The 20,500-nt window shown below is 42.3% G+C and overlaps 1 protein-coding gene across 1 annotated transcript in view; it reads left to right on the forward strand.

The window, feature by feature from the left end:
- CNNM2 (cyclin and CBS domain divalent metal cation transport mediator 2) overlaps window positions 1–20,500 on the forward strand; it is a 121,005-nt gene that overhangs the window by 79,749 nt on the left and 20,756 nt on the right. Inside the window, exon 2 of the mRNA XM_009809220.2 lies at window positions 18,660–18,803. Within this exon, the coding sequence (XP_009807522.2) occupies window positions 18,660–18,803 (144 nt within the window). The remainder of the gene's footprint in view (window positions 1–18,659; window positions 18,804–20,500) is intronic.

Here is a 20,500-nt window from a genome sequence, read left to right on the forward strand (position 1 = left end):
CTTCCCCATCTGTCAGAGACATTGCTGTGTTAGTGCGGCTGGCTCGTCCTCTTCTTCGCTGCAGTGGTACATCACGGCCACAGCCTGAGATACCTATGCTGCCTTTGTGTTGTGCTAAAGCATCGCAGTACAGAAGTGGGCTTCGTTGACTTATGAAGCACCTTCCAAGCCCAAACTGCCTGTTCTTGGCGTTTTCTCCCTTCGCCATGGCTTGCCCTTCCTCTTCTGTTCATGTTTTTGTTTTTCTTGGGAACATCCAGTGGTGTGGTTGACCTCCTATGGGTCAGGGTAGAGCTACAGGCGTTCCTGCAGCTCCTCGCTCAGCTGTCTGGCTGCCCACGCCATGCTTGTTTTCCCATGGCAGCCAGACCTCCTGCTGATCTCCAGCTCGGCCTCTCCACCGGCCGGCTGCTTGGCAGAAACCCTGGGGGCTTTCGCTCTCCTCGCAAAGTGCTAACTCGATTATTGGACTTTGGATTAAAGTAAAGGCTCTGGGAGCAGAGCACGGATGACAGTGTTAGTCCACTGAGACATGTGCTTAGCAGCAGGGGTGTGTTTCTTTTGGGTTTCATATTTAGGTTAGAAATGCTTTCTTTTGGGGGCCAAATTGCCATTCTTAGACACTGTAGTCAGTCTTACTATCAGCCCCACGAAGACTACATGTCTAAAGGAAGTGACAGAAATAGATACGTTTGTTTCCAAAACAAAACCCTTTGGTCCAGAGAAAAGATACCTGCCTCCTGGGAAAGAGGAGAAGGCTCCCATCTCTCCTACTTGTCTGAGCTCAAGGTCTCTTGTCCTTTGTCTTTGACTTGTTTCCCATCGCTTATCGTTTACTAGAAAAACATTCCAGCATGTGTGCAATGCTAGACCACCAAAAAAGATGAAGAAGAGATGGATGCACTGCTGCTTCTCTATTTATAGGAAGAGAAAGACGAACCAAAAATGATATGGGAAAATTCAAATCTTTAAATACTCTGGGAGAGATGGATGGAAAAAGGGCTGCTGTCATTGTTCACAGGGTTCAGGAGACTTTCTCACGAACAGCTTGGTGTAACCCCCTGGGCAACTTGCTCGTATGACCGGGGGGATTTCTGTGCACAAACCCCTCTCTTTTTGCTGGAGTATCTTAGTTGCTTCAGCAAATAACTGCTTCAGCAGTTGTACCTTCTTGTCTTAGCGTGCTCTTGCCTTCCTTCTTAGTACTTTCTATGTTCATCCTCTGGTGTGACTCGCACACCAATATTAGCACTTCTGATCATTTCATTTGTATTCATGCTATTACTTCTACCTTAGGTTTGCACGTTTTCATTCCAGTCATCATTTCACAGTCCCTTAAACATTTGAAGATAGATATTCCCTATTTCCTTTGAGAACAGTAGGCTGCTCTAAGATGTATTTGTCTCCTGTCAGATCAGTGAAATCTCTTTCTCAAGCTATTTTCTTGCTGTCTGTGTTCTCCCATGCCATTTTTTAACCTATATCCAGTAGCACCACCATCTTCTCTCAGACCTCCTCCGCTAATCAAGTTTCACTAGCCCTGGTGTTTGGAAAACACATCTTCCCCCATCTTTGACGAAGAAATTGCTATTGCAGATTAATGGTTGTTCTTGATTAAAGATTTAGACTTTGTGCTCTCTGGTCTCACCTCAGAGGTTGGCTCAGGGCCATCGCAAGGGGAGAAGGAACTGTTTTCAGTTTTGATTTTTGAAAGGGTATTTCATAGCAAGGCATTAAAGCGGGAAGTGTGATGGTAGTGTGATGCTGCCTCAAGTGCAGTGACGAATTTAAGGCACGCGAGTGAGGGTGGGAACTGAGGTCTTGCCATCGCAGGCGAGATGCAGGATGGGCAAAAGCTTCCTATTTGTTCTTGTACCCTTTTAAATGTCTCTCTCCTGCACATGTAGAGCAGTTTCAACTTCAGCTGCACTTTCTGCCGCAAGCTCTTTCACACTGCTCCTTTTGCCCGTAAAATGTTTCCTAGCGTTATTTGTAAAGCATGCCGCTCAGATCACCTCTGTTGTGACACGTGCCATTTTGCAACGGCCAGACCACTGGGCCAACTTGCCGATATTTATATCTACTGAAACGGTACATCTGATGAAACACATCAGTGCTTGAGGCAGTCATACTGTCCTGCCATCAACTCTCTGGTCCTTCCACTTCCTCTTCCCTTGCCCCCGGTGAGGCTGGGGTACGTTGGCCTCTCTCATCCTCACATTGCCATGGCTCCCACTGTGTATTACCGTACAGGAGCAGGCGAATTACTAGGTAGTCTAATGAGCTGGGGCAGAGATGGTGGTTTGAGCACTGATTCAAGTGCTACCACAGTGGAAATAACAGGAATCTCATTTGCAGTTCCCAGAGTTCCTCCCTTTCCTTCGCTTCCCCCTTCCCTATATTTTGTTTCTGTTGATAAGTCTCTAAATGCTGCCTTTAAAAAAACCACGGTTACCAACCACTAATTTCAGCTTTCCTTAGAAATACACCCGTGCAGGATCCGGGGCTCAAGGTCCCTCCCAGGGTTGCATCTGCTCTCGCTTTCTGCCCGGAGGAGCCCGGAGCGCTCTGTTCGGTGATGCACTGCTCTATGCTCTCCCTGGCCTGGCGGCTCCTCTGCTTTTGAGTTCTGTCATTTGACCACTCTACGTGGTGGTTGGTCTCCATATATGTCATTTGTTTTGCAGGGACCTGTAACAATTTCATTTCAACTTTTAAGTCTTGGTTATTGTGTATGGTAAGGAAGATTGCTTAATATTTGGATGAAAAACTTCCAGAAAATAATGTGGTCTGGTGATTTTTTTTTTTTAAGCTTGCGTCCAAGGACTATTTCTGACATCTCAGTAAAAGGTATCTTAAAAACAACAAGCCTCTTGTCAGTAGAGAGCTCAGCTGTACAGACTTCTGCATTCCCACTGAGCATTTTTAGCAGTTCACAAATTGAAAAAGGTTGAAGACTATTGTTGCAGTCAATTTGGCAAATCATTTCCTTTGAGTTGTTACACTGCATAAATATTTTGCTGTCCTGCCAAGAGCTGTTGCTCTGCCAGACATGTCATCATCTCAATGAATAATAGATCTGAGCTCCTGATCACTTGTGGTCGTAAAAGAACTTGGTGTTCCTGTGAAGCTGGGTAGATTTGGAGTTCTTGGTCCCAGGATCTAGAACTAATCTTGTTCTGTGGTCACACTGTGGTCACCACACTGTGATCTTGTTCTGCGTCAGAGGGTGGTATCCTTCCCTTGTACCGTGCGGCTGAACCTATTATATAGTTGCTAATTTTCAGCCAGCAAGAAGATGATGATGTTGTGAAGTGGGACAGAGATCTGTAAAGTTTTTGTAAGAAAACTTTGAAATTTTACCGCTTCAGTTGCGCAATTGAATTTATTCATCTTCAGTCCCATTTGCTTTTCTGGGTATTGGATGCAACAGGAGTTACAGGGCAGGAGAGAAGACAGAGCTTAGCATCAACAGCTTTTTGATAAGAAGGGAATCCAGTTGCCACGGAAGTAAGCAGGCGAGGTGCCACCAGCCTTTAAAGATTGAGAGGAGACAAATTCTGTTCCTGAGGGTAGTTCATCTTCATTTCTGGAAAGCCACCTGCCACTCCTGCTATACACAGCTATCGTGTGAGGCTGTCCACTAATCTGTATGGACGGTGCCTGCTCCAACCTTCCCCCTTCAGACCCCTCTCTTGGTTCCTTTGTCTGGTTGACTCCAGCACGTTACGCAAAGTTGTAACCCTGAGACGCTTGACTGGGTATGCTGTTATTTCAGTAGCTTTATTGTATTTTAGGAAAACCTTTGAGCTATTTATTGTCCAGGTCATCCAAGGGTTCTTTATTGATGGCAGTTGTTGTGAAACTGCTGTGAAAGTACCTGGCCTTTATTGCTGAAAACTCTCCTTTTCATGAAAACCAGGATTCTGTACTCATCAAGGAAGGCATTCCAGCAGGGGTGTTTGGCTGGATGTTAAAACAGACTCCTGTGACACTTTTAAGTACTATACTCTAAGTGCTGTGAGTGGAGACTCATGGTTTAGAATAGTGCTTGAACAGATGTGATGAGATGGGATTGAGAGTTGTTAGCTTAAAAAAAAAAAGGGTGGGGGGTGTATTTTTCATCCATTTTACAAATTCCCCTGGGGGAATGGAAACAGTATTTAAATTTTATCCATTAAAAAAAGGTGTCTCATTTTCTGCTTTGTTTCCCTCAGCTTAAACACTGAAACAGATTAGTCAGTTTTGCATTTATCTTTTGGTTAAATGCAATAAATATGGTGTTTGGGACAACAAACCATGGCGAAGTAATTAGAGAGTAAAATTCAAACGCATCAGACTTGTGTGAATAAGTCTTATGAAGAACTTTTATCTATCAAAGTAACTATCAAAGTATATTTCTTCTATATAGAAGGGGCATTATAGTGTGGAGCACTCTCACAAGGATAGCAGTTGTGGTAGTCATCTGAAATGTTTCCTCTAAAAGAGCTTTAAATGCCCTAGTGAAGCTGATGGTCTTTTGTTCCCCAGGAGATGGGCTTTAGGCCCCAAGAAGACTTCTTTGCACCTCTCTTGTGGTTCATGACAGAGATTTTGCTGGAGTGAAGGAGCAAAATAAAAGATGTGGACTAGATGTCTCTTCAGTGAGCCTCTTGGACTCGTCTCCTAGTTTGTTTATTTTGTTGTGTATTTCTTGTGTCAGAGGAGTTCTCAAGGGAATTTACCATTCAGCATTTCATACAGCAATTATCATAAATCCAAGAGGTTTTTTTCTGCTTTGTCTACTTTATGGCAAAGCTCACTGGAACTTCAATTCATTTTTTTTTGTCATGTGTGACTTCAGTTCCATGAGCTAATATTAGTTATACAGTGAGGAGACATCTATATATAAACACAGAGTTTTGTATGTTTCCATATATACTCATGCTTCTATATATAAGCAAAATGCTTTCATAGGAATATTTAAAAATATTTGTCACATTTTGTCGTGTATTTTATGGTGGGAAAGTGTAATCGGAAAAAATGCATTTAGATCTTGTGGGACAGTAAGGTAAAATAGCTACTTGTGTGAACTGGATCTTTTTTTAGATGCAGGCGCTACAGAAATAGCCAAGTGATAGCCCCACTGTGAACTCAAAATGCATTTCCTGTTCGCCAGGGTTTGCTGCTCTGTTGTTTGTCTAACCCTTGTAAGGACAGCGATGCAGCGTGCGTAGCCGGGCTCCCGGCTTCTGCGAGGCCTGGAAGGACACGGACCTTCGCATGTATTAACCTGGCGTGCGTAAAGATGCAGAGCAGTAGATCATATGTGGTGCATCGTATTTAGACTAAGTGTCTGTTTGAGCTCTGCTTGGAAATACACGGTGCTTCAAGAAAATAAATTGTGCGCAGTATAAAGTACAGCTTTATATAATCACTTTTATTCATGGCTTTCTAGCAAATTTGGGGTTTTTTCTTTACTTTGTCATGAAGGACAACCTCTTTCTTGCAAGTGGAAATTATAGCAACATTTTGAAGTTTGTTGTCTCCTGTCGTTTGGGGGCTGGCGTAGGGTCTGCGCTGTTACTGCTGGGGGGGAGGTTGCTTGGGGGGGATTTGGTTTTGGTTTTTTTGGTCTGGTTGTTCTTTTCATTTGGTTGGAGGTTTTTGTTGTTTTGGGCTTTGTCAGTTTGTTGTTTATGTTTTTCTTTACCTTTACCTTTATTTACCTTTACTCTATAGCTTTGAAAGTCCTTTAGTTAGAAAAGTCAGAAATACCATGTTCTGTAAGTTTAATGAAAACGTGATGTGTCAGTAAGAAAGGAAATTTTTCCTATTGCTCCCTCTGAGGGAGAGATGAGAGCTTAGCCCTGACCTGTTCTGTGAAGACAGCATCACCTGGCCAGTAGCTGCATTTGTGGAGGGACCTTTCCTGAAGAGGCAGAAGATGCAGGAAGAAGCCCAAGAGCATTGCAGGCCCCAAGAAGGGGTCTGGGGGGAAAGGCGCGGATGTGTTGCCATTGCAGTAGGAGATCAACAGGGGAAAGTAAGGGTATTGCAGTGGAGAAAGATATGAAATGTTAGACCTGTCTGTTAAAAAACAAACAAACAGCCCAACAAACTCCCCATATAGATAGCCGTATATATATGGCTGTGAATCTTTAGCTTTTCCAAACTCTCTCATGCCCCAGTCCTTGGATATTCTCCTGTGAACCACATACAGCGACACACATCCGTTCTGCTATTGTTAATATGCTAGATAAATACTGTTGTTTATGCTGTAGATTTAAGGGCAAGTCCTGAGAGCCTAGTAGACTGGTTTTCTGGTTGGGGTTCGTGTTGATGTTTCTGTATGGGCATACCCAGCATGTTTGGATTTACAAGCAGTCACGGAAAGTAACAGTGAAGTGCGCAATAGTATGTATGTTGCGTGACCTAGTTGCCCGTGTCTTTTTTAGCAGAAGATAGAGCTGGTTTACTTTAGTGTTTATTGGGATGTAGAAGAATTCAACCTAATCCTAGCTGAAAATAAACAAATGCAAGGGAGAAGTCACGACAACAGGACAGCATTGCTCTGAGGCCATTTCCATGATCAGAAGGTTTTAGGGATGCAGGGATGCTGGTATTGTGCACTGTCCAAGCGCTTTTAGTGTGGGCACAGATTTGTGGGCAAAGCTGTATGGATTGCTTGAGTTTTAATTCACCCTCTTCCCTCACAAGGGAAGCTAATTTGACCTGTGCCAGTGTATTCAACCATGGTAATTGAGGTTGTTTGTCTAGCTAAGGGAGTTGTGCTTTACCATAACTCTCATGAGAGTGTGGCAGAAGGAGTTGGGTACGTCAGGTCAGTGGATCGTAGCCATACTTAGCAGATTATTCAAATGGACCCTTGTGAGCTCCTGCTGTCCTGAGATACCTTGATGCAATGCTATTTCATGGTGTTAGTAGAAAAGTATGTGAGCCTAGGCTTAGGTAGAGATGCTGTGACACACACACTTACAAACAAGGTGAAGTCTTGAAGAGACAATAGAGATCTGTCCCTTGCCAGAGGAGATTGAATGAAAAATTGTTTTGCTTAAGTCAAAAGCCCTGTTCCTTATGAGAAGCTATGCCACAAAGCTTGTTCTGGAGTAAAATTGTCAAAAGTCCCAGAAGTCAGTGATATTAAAGCTAAGTACTTAGGTCATTTGGGAGCAAATACATTCAGATTAATTTTGGATGGGGCTAAAATAATGATAGAGACTTCTGCAGAATACCAAAGAAAACAAGGTTGGCTCCACTACACCTTCCCTGAGCTAAACAGGCAGATCATGAAAGAAATACCATCCTGGCATCATTCCTGTTGTATAACTAAACTATGACATCTCTTCACTTTATGGTAAATATTTCAATAATATTGTAATGTAGGTGTGAATTGCATGTCATCCCCTGTCATCCACACCCAGCAGTTGGAAAGCTGTTGAGCTACCCTGATATATGTGCTGTCTTTGAAATCATTTTGGCCTGAATTTTAAAATAAAACAGTAAGCAGCCATTCCACTAATTCTTTTTATTGTCATCTTGCTTCCTTAAATGCCATGCTTAATGTCTCTGTCATTGGATTAGGAAAATTGTGATAAATACTGTAGCAAAATATTTTAGTAAAATCTGGGGACAGGTTCACCTGGAATAAATAAAGGAGTTGCTTAAAAGAATAGTAAAGTAGACCTATGAAAGGCAGCTGCTGTTGGTTACTCATTATAGACTGTGATCTCAGTTCCAAGCTGATTTTCTTCATGATCTGGGTAGGTCCTGTTGAACTTTAGTCTTCTGGAGTAAAGGAGCTCTTCATCACAGCAAAACCAGTGGTGGCAAGTTCACAAATTCACAATCTCCTGCTTTAGACTCCTTCTCTTCATGTTATCTCCAGTGTCTTGTTGCTCAAGGGGCAAGGCTGCTTCTTCACCTTATCTCCAGTTCCGTCCAGTGGCTGTTGCTGAAGGAGCAAGGCTTTGCTGTCTTATCTGAGAGGTTTCCTTCCTCCTTCAAGAGCTCTGGGCAAACTCAGCCTACCAGAGGGCTCTGCAGGGTGGCCCAAAGAAACACTAATTAGATGGTTCTTCAGAAATGGAAACTTAAAAAAGTTGCTTTATAAAGTCAGTAATTAAAAATATTCATAGTGTAATTGGCACAGAGATTGATCTTTGAAGTCTCCATTTCTAAAATCTGACCCAGTAATACCATTTTTGAGAAAATTAATCTTGCCTTGTGTGGAGGGAAAGATGATGTTGTATTACTAGTTCACTTGAAAATCTTACATATATGAGTAATTGAAAACTCCTAGGAGCAAAGCCAGTCATTCTCCATTTGTTCTTCAGTAGTATTAAGAATGCCTTCAAATATACCATCAGTATTGTCACTCTTTCAAACAAGGCAGTTTACTGTAATCTTTCCTTTTCCTGGGGATGCTGAGTCAGCATTTGAACTAGTTCTTTTGGCCTCTTTGTATGATAGGCTTTTAAAGTAATACATCATCAAAATCTACTTAAATCCTAGCAAAATGCAAAATAATGGGGTTTTTCTCCTCTATACCTTATTGTATTAGTATTTTGCAAAAACCCTGCAGTTTGCAGGCAGTTAAGTATCTGCAAATGCCCAGTTCTGAAATCACGGGGGCTCTTTTGTCTGTTTGCTGTTGTGTCAGACAGTTTCAGCGCATCTTTGGGTGGTTTAAATGATTTTTTTCCCCCCTCATATCTATAACTGTTGGTCTGTATGTGTTCTTGATGAAGAAGCATGGGTCCAGGATTCAGCTCTGCTCTGTGCCATTAGCTAAAATTGCACCAAAGCAAAGTGAAGATGCTGCTGGTGGCTTCAGAAGGTTGGAAATGGTCACTCCAGTTGAGGTTCTCTGATGCATGGCTTTGGGTCTGTCTTGACATTTTGCTACGTTTAGATGTGCCATACTTTTAGTCTTTAAAAGAGTCACTTTCCAGCCACCTCTTCCCACTGAATTTGCTGACAGTGTGAAACACAGTTCTGCGGCAGCCGTTCTTGCATCGTTACACCTCGTGGGACCTGACCCAAACAAAAAGCCAGTGGGAGAAGGCGGCTGTGTTTCTTGTGCCTTCAAACTTTCTACTGTTTGGAGAAACAAATGTGCAGCGTCAGAGCGCGAGTGCTCACGTGGCCCCGATCCTGCGCTTGTGCAAAGTCAAGGTCACTAGTGCTGGTTGTGTGTACAGGCGTGTTTATCCTGTGGCTTTGCTCACTGTGAAAGCACACCTAAGTGGTTCTGGGGTTGTATAAACTCTGCTGGGTGAAGGATGTTGTCACCCATTTAGAAGGGTAACAGGATAGCTTTTTGTTAAGCTTCCCCTGGCTCCTGCCGCAATATAAATTAGAATGCCTTGCACTGAGGTTGAAAAATCTGACAGTGCCATCGACCAGACAGAGTTTTGAGCTGCTGGAATTGCTAACTGCATGTGATATAAATGGCCTGAAGTAAAACAGATCATCAAAATAGAGTATTAATGATCTAAGATGTTGGTAACACAAGAACCTTTTAAATTTGTGTCCTAAATAGTGAGCTAAGAGTAAACTACAGGAGCTGATGATGGTAATTAAAAAAAGAGGTAATATATCCAGCCCCCAGTTCCTTTCACGACCCACAGTCCCAAGATGCTGCTCTTCCTTTTTCAGCTCATACGCTTTGCTCTCAGCACGGTTTAGGTCCTTACGTAAGCACCCTGGCCTCAGCTAACCTCCTCCTAATGTCCAAACATGTTTCTGTTGTGCCTTCTAGTACTTTACCTTTGTTGGATTTAAAATCTCATGCCAAAATCTAGAAGCTCCCCAAATTAATCTCAGTTTGTTCTAGGAATGGAGGGAGGCAGGATTAGAGGGAGGATTAGATCAGTAGATTTTTGGCTGCAATGATACAGAATAAGGCTGTTGTTTCTGTTGGTGTTGTGTTTTGGTTACCTGAACATCAAAGTAATTCAAGTTCATCGTTGTTTTGGGTCGACTTCTATTTTTGCTGCTCATAGACATCTCTTGATGTTCTTGTTTTTATTTAGTGGATTAACTGCTGGTTAGCGGAAGCAGCCTGTTGGACAGGTGGAGCGATGGAGGAGACCAACGAGGTGACAGTTTCTCTCCTGCACCCTTATGAAGGGCTCAAGAAATTGTCCCCTGTAGGGTAGGGGAGAGGGAGGAAGGTGGGGTGGGCACAAGTCACAGCAGCAATGCAAAGCTACAGAAGTAGACACTGAACAGACCATGGCAGATGTCAGTCGTTGCTGTGGAGTCCCAGGCTGAGGTATACATCTCTCAAAGGAGATCTGCCTGGATTCGGCAGCAGGCCAGGACCCAGACCCCACCAATGCTGGAATCCGGGACCTGTCCGCTCCATCTGCTCGCTGCTGGACTGAGGTCTGGGGAGGACCTGGAGCGGTGGGTTGAGCAAACCCAAGGCTTTGCGCTCCCTCTGCCGGCTGCCTTTTCGCTGGCTGGCGCTCGCTCTTCGTCCCTGAAGGAATGCTGAAATCAGTGGCGACAATCTTGAACAAACAGGGAAGTAATAAAGTTAGCATGGCTCCTTTTTAGGGTCCTTGAGCACTAAGAGAAAATCCCTATTGACGGTGCTGTGGAGGTGCAAGTCAGTAAGGAGATGCATTTCTTGCACTTCTTTCCAAAAAGGTCATTACTTGCCTTGGGAAGTGGAGGCGCAGGGGAAATCACATCACCATAAGTCACACTTCAGTATCTTTTGAATCTAGTGTGGAAGACTTGAACCGTGACCAAGAATGACTTCAGCATTCTGTTTGCTTGCCTTAAATTTTATCTGAATTTTTTGTTCTGCCTTAGCCCAAATAGTGATAGGTCTCTGTCCAGACTCAATATTTTCTCTTCTCATTGTTGCCACCTCTTCTCTCAACTTTAGTTTGGTGCACTCCCTGAAGTGCATCCTTGATTTGTTTTTTAAACTTCCAGCCTGTTCCTCATCTCAAGCCACCAGCGTCCTGATACCACAACCTTGTACTCAGGTTAGAGCCTCAGAGGGGTGTACAAAAACCGCTTTGCTTTCAGGAGAGGTTTCTCTCTCAAGCGTTACATTTTTCCATCTCTTCCTCTCCTACTTTGGATCCAGCAGATACTTCTCTAGGGCATTAGCTTCCAGTTTTGGGAAGCAGCTTGTGTTTGTCCATTTACCAGGCTGAAATCAGACGTTCTGGCCAACGCTGACAGCAGCCCAGCTACTGGTGTGCATTTTACACCCCTGTGGACCTTGGTTATTGTCAGTCCCAGCCATATCCAGCCCAAACTCCCTACCGGATAAGGACTGCATGACTGGGAAGCATTGGCACACTGTCCATGGCAAGGGAATCATTACTGATGTTCAAAGAGTTTCTGAAACTTTTCCTCTCCGCTCTTCAGTTTCACTCTTGCTGCCTGCCTATATCTAGTAATAGTTTTCCCTAAATGTTCTCACTTCTCCTGATTCTTCCCTAAGATTTCCACTTTGATAGCAGAACTCTGAGTTGAAATGACCTTTTTCCTTACTCTCAAGTTATTTCTGGTTCCCACCTAATTTCTTTTACTCATGGACCTATGGTGACTTCTCAGCTTCTGATGGAGTTTGTTGCCAGGTGCGGTTCAGTTGCGTGTAAAGCTGCAGCAGGTAGCAGCTTTCTAGAGCCACGCTCTCACTCTTAGGAACAGCAGCAAAGTAAATGAAGTTTGACAGCGTGCTTCTCACCGAGGTCTGACCAGAGCGGATTGAAGGGTAGGCAGCGGCAGTTGAGTTGGAGCGCCTACACCAAGTGATAAGCTGCTGGAGATGGAAAATGTTAGCTCATTGCTTCTCTTCCATCTGCCACGGGGCAGTGGAGAATTATTGAGTCCTTTCTAGGAGCTTCGTCCAGTCAAGTTTTCAAAGTTGCAAGTAACTGAGCTTCTGCCATTTCCCTTGGGAAAGTATTCCTTACAAATACAATTCACTGTCAGGAAGTCATTCTGAAACTCTCCCTAATTTTTCCTTTTTTTGGTGTCGTCCCACTAAAATGGGCTTTAACACAAAGAATCTATTTAAAGCGCTACTTTTTTATTTTCCTGTGAAGGCTGATGTGGTTTCTGGTTAATGTTTGTACGAGACTGTAAGCTCTCCGGTTTAAAGGCGAAGAATCACCGTATTCCCTGTGGTTGCACTGATACTTTCACTTGTTTCCTTGAGGGTCTGGATGAGTTTCATGTGGCTGTATTAAATGAATGTTAGTTATTGGGTTCCCTTCCCAAATATATATTAAAAAATTGTGTGTTTTGCTGCTGAAAAGAGCAGGATCTAAAAAGCCTAGTCTAAATCTAGATTATGTTTGTGCAGAAGTTTTAGGTTTCTCTTGATTCTGTGAACAGTGTTGTGTTGTGAACCCAAAGGCAGCGTACACCAGTTGGGGGGGAAGAAAGTAGCAGTCTGATTTCCCCATTGAAAATAATCAAAGTGCAAACAGCATGAATGCAAATTTCTGCTAATAGAAGAGAGATTTTATGTCCTTGAACTGTGCTGCAGAAAAGAAATTTAGGAAAACATTTGTTACTTAGGTATATTTGTTTGCAAGCCAGTGCTATTCTAGAGGGAGTTGATTTTAATGGTTAAATTATACAACACATTTTAAAATTGATTATTTTGCATAATGTATTGTTGAACCTGTGAATCTCACTGACAGACCAAATTGTTTACCTTTGTAGCTATCAGTCAAAACCAAAACAGTCGCATAAGAAGAAACCAGGAGATTTTTCAGAAGCACAGATCGTTAGTTAGCAAATTCAAGGGCAGCTAAACACCTCCTGGGATTTTTCTCCATGTCATTGTAGGCATATTAAACAGGTTATATCTTAACGTTCCAGGGCACTTGCTGAGAGCGAATGGACTCAGATTACTGGTTTTGACAAAAATGGACTAGCCTGATTCTAATTTTACCACAAAATGACTTAACAGGAATCCTCTGTTTTATAAATGTCTACCATAGCTTTGATTTAGCACTGATTTTTCGTTAATAAAAGGAAACTCAGGGCCTTTAGTGAGATCTGCTTCTTGTGTGGGGGAAATAACATATACAAATCTTCCCAGTTACTAGGTTCATAAACCTCCTTCTGCAGGAACAGAGGCATCTCTAGTTGCTTACTCATGATATAAGCTTATACATGTCACGTATATGTTGTTGCTCACTGCACAGAGCCCCTGGGTTACTCCTCTGCGCTTGGACCACTTACTTCCTCAGATCCCTCTTTTGCTTTAAAGCTATGCCAGCAGTATTACAATTTTCTGCAGCGTAGTCTGGCTAGTAGTGTCATTTTGCTATTACTTTTGGTCACGTACAAGGCCCTATTGTGGCATTCCAGATCAGTAAAATTTACTTGCTGTCTTTTTCAGTACATAAGGATGATACATAATTTTGCATTTTTTTTAGGTTCCTAAGCAGAAATTCAGGAATGAAAAGTCAGAAATGAAGTTTGGGCTGGGATTTCAGTCAGGCCTCCCTTCAAAGTCACTTAGAATCACAGGATAATTTAGGAAGGGACTTTTGGAGGTCATCTGGTCCAACCCCCTCTTCAGAGCAGGCTACCTTCGAAGTTGGCTCAGATCACTGAGTTTTGAATACCTCCAAAGATGGAGATTTCACAGCCCTTCTGGGCCCCTGTTCCAGTGTTTGACCACCCTCATGCGGAACAAGTTTACCTTATTTAGGGAGGGTTTCCATTTTTGAAACTTGTGTTCATTGCCTCTTGTCCTATCAGTATCTAGCTCCAAGAAGAATCTGGCTTTGTCTTCTCTGTAGCCTCCTATGACGTACGTAAAGACTTTTAAGACCCCTCTTTTAGACTTCTCTTTGCAAGACTGAACCAGTGCAGCTCCCTTTGCTTGTCCTTGTGCATCGTGGGCTCCAGCCCCAGACCATCTTAGCATCCATCCCCTGGAATTGCTTCAGTTTTTCAATGTCTCTCTTGTACTGGAGAACCCCAAATTGGATACCAGAACTCCAGGTGTGGTCTCACAAATGCCAAATAGAGGGGAATAATCCCTTCCCTTGACCTGCTAGCTGCACGTGTACTCATGTGGTCAGTATGCAGTTGGCTTCCATTACTGCAAGGACACACTGCTGACTCGTGTAGCTTGTCCACCAGGACCATGGCGTCCTTTTCTGCAGACCCTGCCAGTCAGTCCCCAGTGCCAATGCATGGGGGTTATTTTGTACCAGGTTCATGACTTTGCATTTGCATCTATTGAACTTCATAATGTTCCCGTCAGCCCATTTCTTCCGTCTGTGTGTCTGTGGGGAAGCAGCATGTGAGAGTGGGGTGGACACAGCTCTATTCATATGGCAAAACTCTTCATGTAGACAATACCCTCTGTACTGACCAGAGCAGATGTTGAACTTGGTCACATGTTTTAATCTCTAGTTTGAACTGCATGGCAATATTCTTGAGGTCCTTGCTCTAAACGTACAAATGCCTCAGTTAGGATCAAAGGGTGAAAATTTTTTTTCTGTATCTTTTTCAAGGAATGGTCAAGGTGCTGTAAGAGAATCAGTATTTCAAGCATTTCTTCCAGTGCTGTTCTATGTGGTCAGTCAATCACATGGACCCCTGGGAGCTCATTCTAGATTCACTGACTCACAGGGATTTCACTAAGCATCTTCATGTTTCTTAATTAGCTTAATAAATTAATCAGAAGTTTCAGTACAGAGCAAAATCCAAACTGAGTGGCAAGATTTTGAGCAATGGGATGAGACTGGATTTGCTTTTAACAAAACTCCCTGGTCCTTTAGTTGCCCATGAATGTAACTGAGAGATTAGCATTTGTCGCAACTTCTGTCTCAAGCCATGTACATGTATAAGCACCGTAGGCTCTTGCTGATGTTCCTGACCATCGCTGTAGATGGGGGAAGCTGAGGCAGAAAGCAAATGCTGCCTGCCTATGGCCACAGAGGAGTTGTGGGTCAGAGCACTGCTCACAGTTCTCTCGTGATGCTACTTATTGCACATCACTCAGGTAATTTCTGCTGTTATCATCAGATCTGACACTGCTACGGAGCTGCCTGCTTGCTAAATCTCATTGTATCAGCACTTAAAACAAGTGATTAAAGAAAGATCAATGTCATAGATGTAGTGTGGTTAGAGACCGTGGCCAGAAAATCAGTGAAGTATAGAAATTATTTATATAACTTCCATGCACGCTTGCTCTCTCTGTTTAATTTGTGTTCTCCTCTCAAAGCCCTAGGAATACTATAGACAGACCAGGTTTCCTTACCTGGACATTTACTTTATTCAGGTCCTTGCTGGATATGTATTGTATGTCCTTAGCAGTGGAAAATACAGTTGAAGCCTCTCTTTCTCAGTTGAATAAAATGGTATGACAAATACCAGTGGCTTGATAAAGTCTTTGAATAAAGCGGTAGCCAATTTCTGTTTAAAACACTCGAAGGAGTCATTATTTCACTCACAGGCCACTTTTAAAGTTGGGCACATGCTGTGTTGTGCTCTTTTACGATGTATAAAGAAGTCTTTGCAGTCCTCTGGCTTTTCCTTTAGCCTTTTCTGCCTTGATTGCTTCCATACGTGGAGGGTATTTTGCAGTCATCTACACAGCAGTGTTGAGAAGGCAGCCAGTCCGGGACTGCATCTTCGTGACACCTCTGTCACCAGCGGCGATGCTTGTTCCACTGTCCGATGATTTCTGGCAAAGTATTGGATCTGGATCAAAATTAACTTGCAAAGACACAAGGAATATAATTCTCAGATCTGGTCTGTCTCATCAAGTGACTGCATGAGCATTGGAGCCAATGCAAAGGAAGGAGAAGACTTTGGGAGCAAAAGGCAGCCTTTTAGAGGCAGCCCTATTAGACTGGCTTAAATTCATCTGACCCCAGCAAAGTGATGGGTTCATGAAAGTCAGGAATAGGAAAACTTAACAGTCAAGAGGGAAGAAAGGTTAGTATCAGCCTGCATTTGGATAATTTATCTATTTTCAACAGATAAACTCTCTGCACCATATAGTTTTAATAATGAAGGTAGAGCTGAACATCGATGCTACCCATCAAAAAGTCCAATGACATTTGAAACTATGACAGGTTTCAATGGTCTTCCTACTTTGGGTGACAAATAAAAGAACTAAAACTCAGAGATTATGGCAGAGCCAGAAAAAATGTTTCTAGCCTTTTTCACTGTAGAAAGTGCGAAATGTCCGATACCTATCCATAATTAATTCCTTATCAGCTTACTTTGCATAAGAGAACAGTAGCTGGTACAGATTTTGGTGACTTTGGTCTCACATTAGGTACTGTTGGTCAGATCAGAGCGCTGTGGCTGCTGAAATGGGGAGAGCGTAACATATTTTAGTGATGCTAAATTCTCGGGGGGCACCACCCCGATGGAAAGGGCGCATAACTGGTTTTGTGGCTGAAAGTCATGCACAACTTCCCATGGTATTACAGCCCCTCAGGTCCTTCCCCAGTCCCATTTCCATAAATCTCTCCCATGGCTTGTAGATGTGTCCAGGACTCCACTGTCAGAAAGACTGCCCTTTTCAAAATGTCAAACTTCATCACCTAGTTCAGCTTTGTCATAGGCAGTACAGAAGTGTAGAAGGAGACTGTAATTTGGTGATTCTGATCAAAGCTGAAACACCGAGTTGATAGCATTGTTTGTTGGGGTTTTTTTTTTTATTTTACCCACTTGTACAGATCTGAGCACTCTTACCACTTACTGATGTGTGAGAACGGGGAGCCTCGGGAATTAGCATCTGAATGAGCATGTGCAAATGAGCTGCTCTGGTCTGTGATAGAAATGGTTCTTGAAGGAGTTACGGCTTTTGACTTGAAAGCAAATATACTAATATCTGAGCAGTCGCTGGGAAATAAATTACAATATTTGGTTTGTCCTTGTGACATTTTTTGTGCCACAGTTCTTCTTGAACATGATTGTATTGAAAGGATATAATTGGAGTAATATATTACAGGGGAACAGCAATGATAATAGTACTTAAATCTTTCATGTTTTTATGAAGTCACTCTTTTTTTTTTTTAAATTCTGTTCATTGAGTGGTAAAAAGAGCTGGAAGTCTTGCAAGGAATGCAAAGAAATAAAACCTGGCACAGTGAAAGACTTTCAGTACAATATGAATGTTGATCCTTTAAAATCACAAGTCATCTTTCTATTAATTCACTGTAGAATAAGGTCTCCTCAAGATAAGACTCAGCAGTGCTGTGGAGTTGGTATTTAAAGTATGTCCATCTGCATCTAAACGAGTAGCTCCAAGACAATCAGATTATGCAGTAGTTACTTTGGTGAGAATATCGCCTAAGTGGAATGGAAACTTCATTTTGAGTCTAATATTAGACCCTGCTTTGGAAAATTCCTTTTAAATGATCACAAGCTGGGAATAGCAAAAGAATTTAAATTTCGACAGACAGCATTCACCAAGAATTTGTTTTTAACTGCTTATGTTGGGTCCCTGGGAAAGCAGATGTGAAAAACTTACCAAAGTGAATTGACTTGACCTGATGCAGTGTTTATATCAGTAGTTGATAAGTTTTCCTCCCTTGTCTAATTTGTTCGGGATATTTTCATTCTTTAAGCATGAGTAAGTCTGGGTTGGAATAGTTTGAATGCTTGTTAGTCTAATAATCTGAATCTTAAAACATGCAGACATTATTGCCTATAAAGGGGTCTAAGCAAAGTTGAACTATTTTGGTTATCTTCCACAGATGGGGATAAGTATCGTTTCTGAGACTAGCAAAGAAGAATGTGAGGCAATGTTGCTTACCTCCTGATAGTTCAGAAAGCATATTGGTATCTGCTGTATTTGTACTTCAAAATAACACTTGTATTTGGTGAACCCTTTGAATGCATGTTACGTTTTATGCAGCTTTACAATGGACCGGCTTTCAATGGCAGCTAGGGAAACTGGCAACCAAGGGTATCAAAGCGGATTTGGAGGGGCAGAAAGGAGTTCAGGAATTCTAGAATACACTGTGAATGATGCACAGCTCAGGGATCTTTAGAGCCCCTAGTATATCTCATCTTAGCTTTTTTCTTTGTTCATCAGCCACTGTCACTTTGAATATTTTAATCAATTAATTCCTAAATAAGCCCCCCCTTCTGTATGGAGCATGTAAAAATAAATTATTTTCGAGGGAGGGAGGAGAAAAAGAGAAACTCATGGATTGGGCTGACCTCTTCTCCCCAGCTCTACCCTGTCGATGTGCTTCTGTGGTTTGGCCATTGTTGCTCTTGTTTCCAAGCTTGAGGAGAACATCCACGGGAGCTCGCTGCAAAGGAGGGCTCCAGCCTGGCCTTGCTCTGCCAATGCATGAGACAAGAAGTGGAACAACTGTCAACGAGATAGTATAATGAATTCAATGCCAGAGTGACAGTTTCACTGGGAAAGACATTAGAAAGAGAACACTGATCTCTTTAGCCATTCTCCTTTAGTGCATTAGGTGGATTTATGTGACCCAGGAATGCATTTCTCAGACAGAAATCAGATTATGATTTTAAGCATCTGTTAAACTTCGCCTCTTTTTTCATGAAGCCTGACACCAACCCTTTTTATTTATACCTGTGTGTCTATAATTCTGCTGTAATTTCTCATCTTTCAGGAATTTCTAAAATGTCTAAATTGCTGATCTGTCTCCTTGCAGGCAAATCTCACCTGGCTATAGTACAAAGAGTAAACAATGAAGGAGAAGGAGATCCTTTTTATGAAGTCCTGGGAATTGTCACTTTAGAAGATGTGATTGAAGAGATCATCAAGTCTGAAATTCTGGATGAAACAGATCTATACAGTGAGTAGAAATATTTGCACTTTGTTTATAGACGAGAGAGAAGACTCCATCCAGCAGCAGTTGTGTTTAATAGCTGTGTTTTGAGAGATGTTAAGTTGCTGATTTAAAATCTCCATGGTCAAATGACCTGCAGATCCCTCAGATGGTCAAAGTAATTTTTTGGTTTTGCAGCATGGGCACCTCACACCTTTATGCTGTATTAATTCAGAAACACGACAGGTTTCTTTCCATAGAGAAGGTTTACATCTGCAACAATCTGGTCTCTCCTGCTAGCTGTTCTCCACCACAGTGGCCTTGTTTAAACCTTTTTGTTACAGTGCTCACATCTCCCACATTTTCCCCTAACCTCTCTCCACCTCAAGGGCCTGTAGTTGATGGACTACTGTACTTTATCAAGAAGGCGGGCAAATACCATGCCTCAAGTAAGGGGAATGAAGTCTCTTTAGAGTGTCTCTCTGTCACTCTTTCAGAAAACCTGAGAATGGAAAGTCGTCTTCAGGGCTGAAAACCAGCATGTCCTAAATGGCTCCTCTTTTTATCATTCAGTACAGCTCCTTCCTTCCTTTGCGTTAACATATGTTGGGGGAGATGATGCTGGAAGTCAACCATTACCTTGGACTTGAGAGATCGGGACTCTTTTCTTTCCCAGTTTGGAGTTTGTCTGGTCTTTGGCCGGTTACCTGAAGTGTCTTTGCTTCTCTTCCCGTCTGCGCAATCTGGACTGTGCATATGTGGCTTCCTTTCTGCCATTCTTCATCTGTCTTATCTGTGCTTTGATCACTTGCTGGCAGATGCTATTTTTTACTATGTGTTCGCCTGTAGCGCGAGGATGTCTCTAGATTCTATTGTAATAGAAATAATAGAAATTTTAAATATCTTTAACACTGTTCAGCTGTCCTTTGCTTTCTTTTTCTTTCCTCGTGAAAGGGATCTGAATGTTTTTACAGCACCTTTTTCAGGCTAATGCAAGCATCTTCTATCCTCCCTCCAAGCCAAATGCCAAATGAGCACTTTACACTGTGGGATAGACATACTTCTACTTTTCCTAACAGATTGTTATTGCCTGAACTACTTTCTGTAGCTGGTTGGTATTTTACCAGTATTTATGTGCCAAAGGTTCATGTAAATCACAGTTGTGTTTTTACGATATGCTAAACAGTCTAATCACTATGCAAATCACAGAACTCCGGTTAGTATCAATTTCTTTTCGTACCTTCACAAATGAATTGTTGGGCTAATCAGTTACAACATAATGCTTTTACAGGCTGAATTCAGACTTTCTTTTATACTCCAAAAAGGTCCTATCTTTGTCTCATCACCTTTGAGATATTTCAATGTTTCTATGAGTGAAAAAACATTGCATATGCTTTTCAGTGTGTTTTCCCTTGTTTGTTAAGAGAAACCACATAGATCACGCTGTATTGTTCTTCAGGACAAAGAAAGCTTTGACCATTAATAGCATGTTAGAGGGCAAGGAAATGAGAACTTAATTTTACTCTCTGAAGACTTCCTAGAGTAACAAAATAGAGCTAATGAACATGAGTTCATTTGAAACTTTCCTTCCTGGGAAAGTTTTACTATTGAAAATTCCTGGTTCAGAACAGGAGGGAGACTTCACTTCCTAGGCTTCCTGGAAGATGCAGGACGTTTTGAGGGGTGACTCCTGCTATGTACCATGAAGATGAACTTCTAGTTTC

This window comes from Gavia stellata, chromosome 9, assembly GCF_030936135.1.
Source record: "Gavia stellata isolate bGavSte3 chromosome 9, bGavSte3.hap2, whole genome shotgun sequence".
Taxonomy (NCBI): Eukaryota; Metazoa; Chordata; class Aves; order Gaviiformes; family Gaviidae; genus Gavia; species Gavia stellata.